Source organism: Portunus trituberculatus, chromosome 31 (assembly GCF_017591435.1).
Source record: "Portunus trituberculatus isolate SZX2019 chromosome 31, ASM1759143v1, whole genome shotgun sequence".
NCBI classification, from domain to species: domain Eukaryota; kingdom Metazoa; phylum Arthropoda; class Malacostraca; order Decapoda; family Portunidae; genus Portunus; species Portunus trituberculatus.
Genome location: NC_059285.1, coordinates 8,260,804 through 8,269,145, shown reverse-complemented (window position 1 = coordinate 8,269,145; position 8,342 = coordinate 8,260,804). Strand labels below are relative to the sequence as shown.

Genomic DNA, 8,342 nt, shown 5'->3' with positions numbered 1-8,342 from the left:
TAGAGATACATGGCTGTGGTGTGATGTGTGGCAGTGTGGTAGAGTTTTATGTGGCGTGGTGGTGGCGTGGGGAGGTGTGTTGTGTGTAGAAGTGGAACGAAGTGGTGGAGGTGAGTGGTGGTGTAGCTGCGTCTGTCCGTGGCGTGGTTGTGTAAGTTAAGGACGTGAGGGAGTGTGGCGTTGCGAGGGGACAGTGTCTTTTAAAGTTATGCAATTACCCTGTGGTGCTGGAGTGTCTAGAATAGGAGCATGCGGAGAGTGAGGGCGGTGGCTGATCGTGGTGTCAAGGGCGTGCCGTACTGAGGAAAAGGAGAAAGAGAAAGAGGAGGAGGAGGAGGAGGAGGAGGACGGGGAAAAACAGCAGAAAGAGAAGGAAGTGGGGAGTAAGTGTACAGGTCGCTGCAGAAAAGATGAGGCGATAGCACAAGCAGACGCTATCGGGAGGCGACACATCACGCTCGCCAACATCAAGTGAGGAGAGAAGTTGATTATGAGGACATTAAAACTACCTTGACTTTTACTGCTTGCAGCGAGAAGGAGGGACGGGGGGAGAGAGGCAGGCAAGGAGGACAGGAGGAGGTAGGGAGAAGTCTAGAAGGAAGGGAGAGACATGAGAACTACCCTGACGTTTACTGCTTGCAACGAGAAGAGACAGAGAGAGGGAGGGAAGGTGGTAGAGAGAAGATATCCAGAACAGTTTGAGAGAGAGAGAGAGAGAGAGAGAGAGAGAGAGAGAGAGAGAGAGAGAGAGAGAGAGAGAGAGAGAGAGAGAGAGAGAGAGAGAGAGAGAGAGAGAGAGAGAGAGAAACGAGGTGGGAGAAGCAGGGAGGAATGTGCGGAGGAGTTTTATTCAGAGGAAAACAAACGCAAGGAACTTATTCTAAACCTGCCGGGAATGATTCGCCATTAAATTATAGGCAACACGGACTCAGCGGCGTTTAATTATTCACTGGTTTATTAACGACCCAGATAGAACACAGCCACCACGTCCTTGTATCTTCCCCCGGCAAGAGTTACGACGCGACTTTCCCCAACACGCGATGCTTTTAATGCTTTCCGCTGCGATAAAACCAGGCCGAGGGAAGCGGGTGACTGGCGCTGAGTGCTGGCCGCGCCCTGGGGATGCAAGTCAACGCCGCACGCACCATCCACGCACAGCAACGCCCCCCGACAGGAGTGAAACCTCAGCAGCATCATGGATTCGAGCGAAGCATCAGGCGGGCAACATCTTGTCCAGTCGGTTTTATCGCTAGCCGGCTCTCTCATGCGGAGTGAACCCAAGTGAAGCCCGGTGAAGCCCAGCCCAAGTGTACCCCATCGGGATTGGTGCTTTAATTAACGAGGAGTCGGATTAATAATGTCGTGTGGCTCTGTATAGGAGAAGACGGCTCAGTGGTCTCAGTGAGCAGCTCCTATCTCTTCTAAAATCCTGTCTTTGTTGATCGTTCCTATCTTTTACATTTCGGTTCGCGCTGCGTTATAAGAATCCACGGTAAACGAAAGAAAATTTGCGTGGCTTAAGTGGATGAAGGAGGAACAAGGCATTTATCTGCTATCCTCCTTCCCTCCGCTATTATCGACGGACATAAAATTCTGGGTGACAAGCAAGCACACATTTGAGCCTCTAGGAAAAAAAGGCGGGAAGAAAAATAGGAAAGGGAGAATACAGACGCCTCACTACAGGATGTTTTATTCATCTGGTTGATTATTTTACGATTTGCTAGACTGCCAACTATTGTGTTTATTGCTCAGGACGTTTTGAAATCATGTTCTTGATAACCTTGAGGACCAGACACACACACACACACACACACACACACACACACACACACACACACACACATCTACAGGCGATCCTTACACAACCTCACATACACACAATTTGGCAGCCTCTCTGAGTGTCATACATGGCCCTAAACTCCCACATCAACTACCTCCCCTTTCACTGATGCAATTATACACGATTAACCTCTCGCCCTCCAACACCTCCTGCGACTAAAAAAGCAAGTCATTCACTACTTTTATGAAACAATCAAATCAAGACATATTATTGATCAAGAATACTTACTCGTTTCTTCTTCTTTCTTTCCTTGTGTGTGTGTGTGTGTGTGTGTGTGTGTGTGTGTGTGTGTGTGTGTGTGTGTGTGTGTGTGTGTGTGTGTGTGTGTGTGTAGGCGTCGTGGGTCAGCAAGGGTGAGAAAGAGGACAGCGTCTCTACAAGTAAGGGTGACAAGACAAGGAAAAGTCATGTTATTTTTTTCTTTCTTGTTCCTGCTCATGGTGTGTTAGGGTGAAGTAGTGAGCTTTGTACTGTGTGTGTGTGTGTGTGTGTGTGTGTGTGTGTGTGTGTGTGTGTGTGTGTGTGTGTGTGTGTTTATGAGTGTTCCAGCTGTTTCTTATGCAATGAAGTGTCAGTACTTATAAATATAGAGTAATGAGGTAATCTGCAGCTCATTTGGGTGTAATATAAGCAGATGTGGTAAGAATACGAGTAATATGCTGTGGTGTTGTGTAGTGTGGTGTGGTTTGGTGTGGTGGTGTGGTGTGTTTTGGGGTATAGTGTTAAAAATGTTGTGTGATGCAAAGAAAAAAGGAAGGAAACGAAAAGATGAAAAGGTAAGACAGCGGAGGAAAATAAGAAAGAAAAGGCAGGACGTGGAAGAAAGAAAATATCCACACCGAACGAGTCGTAAAGGAAATATAAAACTCACTGGGGAAAAAAACCCTCATAAAACGTGATCTTGTGAGATAAAACAGAGACAGTGTAAGACATTGCAAAACTGACTTCCAAGGGGGATCACCACACCTGAAACACACACAAACATACAGGTAGACACTTACTTACACAAACGCACCTGTACATCTCTTTTATTTTACTCAGAGCAACACAAACAACATAATCAATCCTCCGTGCTAATACAAAGAGACATCAAACATCCACTCACGTAAACAAGGAGACGAACATTCACTGCTAAACTAAGAGTCAAACCTTCTTCTTCCTCCTCCTCCTTCTCTTCCTCCTTCACTCCAGTCCACTCGAAGCAAGTTAATTAAAGGAACACTGGAGAATTATAAATAACTCGAACATCAAGTCGGACAATTAAACTCGATACCCAAGAGAAAATCATTATCCGAACAAAACCGTAGAATGTAACCTGAAAAAAATAAAAAGATTGACAAACCGAAAACAAACGAAAAATTAGTACATGAATGTGTAGATAAATAAGCGAACTAATGCGAAACAAATTGAGAGATAAGGAAAAAAAAACTTAAAGAAAAGAAAGAAAATTATAAGCAAAAATTGAGCTTGATTAACAAAACAACCACACAACTCAAGAACAACACAACGAAAAAGGAAACAGCCATCGAAATAAGCAAGTAAGACTAAAACAACCACAACAACCCACACGAATGAACCAATACACACAACAGCCACGTCAAACAACTAACTCAAACGTCCACGTGAACGGACAAGCCAATCAAGCACAGGGGAGGTTCGGGCGCACGCAGGCAGGGTAGGCAAGCAAACAAGCAGCCACCACACTACCGGATACACCACACCCTTTCACTCTCCTGCCCCGCGTCGACCACCCGCTGTAGCCCGAATGACCTTTTCTTCTCTCCATTCATCTCGCTCCTCCTTGGCCCGGCCGTGTGGCGCCTAACAATCCCATGACCTTCACAAAGAATTAGTTTTCACATGGCAGGCAACTCACCCTCCTCCTCCCTCCCTTAGGCACGCCGGCACACGCTCTACTTCCCTCTGCCTCCTTCCTTCTCTCTCTCTCTCTCTCTCTCTCTCTCTTCTACAAGCCAGAGTGAATATTTACCTAGCTCCTTCCTTCCCTTCCTTTCCCACCCTGCACCGTTCGCAACGTTCAAGGCCGCTGTTTCACGTGGTAACTCGCGCAGCCCCTACTGATTCGGTATTCACCTCAGTAAGTTAAGGGGGCAGGTCAGGGGCGGTGAGATAAGGGTTAATGGTGTGCAAGGAGCTCCGTTATCAGGCCGAGAGGAGCAGCGCCGCCGTGCATCATCCTCGCCCCTCACTATCTCGCCATCTCCTTCTACGGCTCTACTAGTGTCATGCTAATCCTCTTATTTGCTCGACACGCCGTAATCTTGCAATGTCTCACTCCTTGCTAAAGGCGCGCGTGTGTGTGCCAGAGTGTGTTATGTTAGCGGTGGGTGTTGTATTTTAGATCACACTGGTGTGTGTGTGTGTGTGTGTGTGTGTGTGTGTGTGTGTGTGTGTGTGTGTGTGTGTGTGTGTGTGTGTGTGTGTGTGTGTGTGTGTGTGTGTTTTCACGTACGTCTGGAAATACGAGCAGGATGCATGCAAACCTAACGACGTCTGAAATAAAATTCTTGCCCGTATAGTCTTAAAAATCCTGCAATACTTCTATTTCCTTCCATCCATTGATTTTAGTGCCGCTCAAGGTTCCTGATGCGTTTTTTTGTTTATCTTTTTAACAATTTACCTTTACAAGACGAGAGAGAGAGAGAGAGAGAGAGAGAGAGAGAGAGAGAGAGAGAGAGAGAGAGAGAGAGAAAGAATTAACTACCGCCGTTCGACTTAAGAGAAAAGAATACGATTTCTTTTTCCATTTAGTGAAGTCACGCTGACTACCCTTTGCAACGCTGAGGAGACGCGTTGAAGGGGAAGACAAGTACAACGCTAAGGGGAGAGAGGAGAGAGGCGAGGGGAGAGGGGAGAGAGGAGAGAGGGACGGCAGTGAAGGCAGAATGGATATGCACTTTTACGGAACGAAAACTTAAGAGTACCAATAAATTATGTTACCATTTGTACCTGTGCACCTTCCATTTCTCTTAGCACTATTTTATCTCCTCTTCCATTCCTTTTCTTTTCCTTTCTTTTATCTTCCCTTCCGCCGTACTAATGAAGGAGAGACCACATGGCGCCATCAACTTAACAATAAACATACTAACATATCTTTATCAGCTCTGTACGACTCACATTTATTTCACATTCTATTTCATTCTACTTTATATTTTCTCTCCATCTCTTAACCTTTACCTCGTACTGACAAGCAGGAGGTGGGTGGGAAAACAGGCGGCGGCGGAATCCAGTTGACTCCTTGAAACACATAGGCAGGTCATTGACGTTCTTGCAAACCCTCCAAGGTAGAAGGTCTCGTCTGCGTTCCCTTCCCTCCTCGCGGGAATACCAAGGGCTCTTATCGGCGCATCGAGGGCTCATCGGGATGCCGGCAGAGGGGCCTAATAAATACCTGTCAAACGGGTGAAATTTAAATGCTGGTTACAATTAGCGGGTCTTCCTCGTCGTCTTGTTGCCCAGGAGGTTACCGAAAGGAGTGCACGAACTGGGAAACCAAGCAGATAGATGGACGGACGGACGGACACACACATGGACGGATGGACGTACCGACAGACTGACAGTATGATGAATAAATAGACGCACAAAGAAACAGACAGAAACGCAAAAGAACGGAGAGACACACTGATAGATGGGCAGATGCACGGACAAATGAACGGACAAATAGATCCACGGACGGATAGACAAACGATGAGAGAGATAAACAAACACAGCAATAGAAGCACAGAGCCACTGACGCAAAGGCAGAGACACACACGGACTTAGACAGATGGAGACAGACAGACAGACAGACAGACACATGCGCTGCTCCGTCTCAGTGGGAGGAGGTGAGGCCACGGGGCATAATGCACTAATTAATGTCATTCGCGGTCGGCCGGGAGGCAGGGACTCGCCCGCCATACTAACCAATGCGGCTTGTCTTGGGCTAAGTGGAATTAATTACATTTTAAGTATTTCGTTTTCTTTTTATTTTCCCCACTAGCGTTTCATGGCTCGTAAATTTGCTTTAATGCCTTCAAATTTGCTTTTGCCCTAGACCAGTTTCTCTCCTTTATTGTAAGCTCTTTTTTTTTTGTCTTTCGAGGAAACAACTTGAACCAAATAAGGTGGTGATAGTGGTTACAGAGATAGTAGTGGTGGTGGTGGTGGTGGTGGTGGTGGTGGTGGTGGTGGTGGTGGTGGTGGTTGTGGTGGTGGTAGTGGTGGTTGTAGTGATACTAGAGGAGGAGGAGAAGGAGGAGGAGGAGGAGGAGGATGAGGAGGAGGAGGAGGAGGATGAGGAGGAGGAGGAGGAGGAGGAGGAGGAGGAGGAGGAGGAGGAGGAGGAGGAGGAGGAGGAGGAGGAGGAGGAGGAAGAAGAAGAAGAAGAAGAAGAAGAAGAAGAAGAAGAAGAAGAAGAAGAAGAAGAAGAAGAAGAAGAAGAAGAAGAAGAAGAAGAAGAAGAAGAAGAAGAAGAAGAAGAAGAAGAAGAAGAAGAAGAAGAAGAAGAAAAAGAAGAAGAAGAGGAGGAGGAGGAGGAGAAGGAGGAGGACGAAGAAAAGAAAACAAGAGAAGCAAGAATAACATGAACAGAAGGATCAGCAGCAAGAACACGGTGACGGGAAAGAGAAACAAGAAAATAGGAAGAAGCAAGAAGAGGAACACAGGAACAACCAAGAACAAGAAGAGAAGAATCAACAGTGGAGGAGGAGGAGGAGGAGGAGGAGGAGGAATAGGAGGAAGACGTGGTAGAGGAGAAAGAAGATGATGATTACGGCCCTTGAGGTATCTTGAACTCCATGCAGGCCAACACTCTGCCTCCCCACACGACGCCCGAGCTGCCCAGAATTGACAATGAACCGCTTAAATCAGGCATCACCTCGCCTGCCTTAAACTAACATCACTCGTCCCTAAAAATGTGTGTACAAAAATAAGATAGAGAGGAATAAGAAATAAGTTTGATCTGAGGCGGCGCATCTCTGCAGGCGTTCGCGAAATCGTTCTTCACGGCTGGTAATTGAACATTTTTCCCACTGAGCTCTTGAAATATTTATGAAATGTAAAATCAGCAAGTGGTCAGAGGGAGGGAGGGAAGGGCAGGGAGAGAGGGAGAGCGAACGAGGGAGAGTGCAGCGACGGCGGGCGGTCAAAAATCTAAAGGCTAGGAACTAAAATAAAATGAGACACACATTAAAAACACATATGATAGTTCACTCACATACGTCTGATGTGTAAAATGATAAGGTCAAAACATTTATTTGGAAGTGCAATAAATGTGAATGGTTTATTTAGGGTTGCGAGACGCGGAGGTGCGGGTCCTTTAGTCATGTCTCTTTTGTGCACACGCCCACACGCCGCCCACCGCACTCCGGCTGGGCGAGGAACCGACTAATTCTCTTCCTTTACGCAGAGAAGGCAGGTGGACTTCGCTTAAATACTCGTATTTCTCCGCAAAGAAAGCGTGGGAAGCATTCTTCCTCATCTCCCTTTCATTTTGCTCCTTTCCTATTTTTCTTTTTCTTGTTCTTCCTCCTCATTTTCCCTTTCTTTTCCTTCTTCCTCTTTTTGCTCGTGAAGACTACTGAAAACATTTAATTTCCTGGGACTGCGAGAATTCAGGCTTTGTCACATACATACTTTTCCTTTTCCAATGCTCTCTACCGAAATGAGATAACGCGTTTTGAAAAGTACGTAATTGTATCCAAAATGTAATGCCTAGAAAGGGATCTTCTACGGAAAGCTCATTACATCTCAGTTTCACGTATTACAGAATGCAATATACATACCCATGCATTCAAGTTTTATTCATTTATTTATTTACTCCAGCAGCGTGAGGATTTAGAATACACGGCTGCGTGGGTGCCATGAAAGGCTCGCACGTGCAAAGGGACAAAGGATGACGGGCTCAGCACTCCTCCCTTGGGAACATTTATGCCTGCGAAATAAAATGTAAAACAGCCTTTAGTTTTACATTTTCTTATATTTTCTGGTATTTTCTTTACATCTGTCAACATCCTATAACGACAAGGTGAGTGGAATCAAAAGCTTATATATCTATTTACTTCATTTACTGATATTTTCTTTACTTAACTGTCTGTGTAAGAGAATAAAAAAGCCGCACGATAAGTCAACAGCAGCAGCGGCAGCACGTGCAAGGAAGTAAGGACCAACCGTTTCTTCCTTTCACGAGGCGGCGCGTAATAGTAACACTCACTCCCTCTCTTAAAAGGAGCGGAGGGCCATCGAGGGAGATTAGCGCCCCGGGGAGCGACGCAGCAAGCCAACAACTGGACGACTCGTTAGGGCAGGAGTGCTTGTCGCCTACCTGCCTCCGCCTTGCACCGACCTGCGCCTTATAATTATACACTTGCTGCCTTTTAAACTTTCTGCGCCGCCCGGCCTAATCATGCTTTTCATCCTAAATTGTTCGTCGTTTCAACCATTTGCTTCAAGAGAGGATCCTTTGACTTTACTCTCTTCTTCTTTTAATGGCGACACACAAGAG

The 8,342-nt window shown here is 46.3% G+C and overlaps 1 protein-coding gene across 1 annotated transcript in view; it reads right to left on the bottom strand.

Moving 5' to 3' along the window:
• Positions 1 to 6,602, bottom strand: part of LOC123511619 (uncharacterized protein DDB_G0271670-like) — a gene marked incomplete at its 5' end in the record, with an annotated part of 32,000 nt that extends 25,398 nt beyond the window's left edge. Inside the window, 2 exons of the mRNA XM_045267648.1 lie at positions 6,076 to 6,396; positions 6,526 to 6,602. Coding sequence (XP_045123583.1) covers positions 6,076 to 6,396; positions 6,526 to 6,602 — 398 coding nt within the window. The remainder of the gene's footprint in view (positions 1 to 6,075; positions 6,397 to 6,525) is intronic.
• Between the last annotated feature and the right edge of the window lie 1,740 nt (positions 6,603 to 8,342).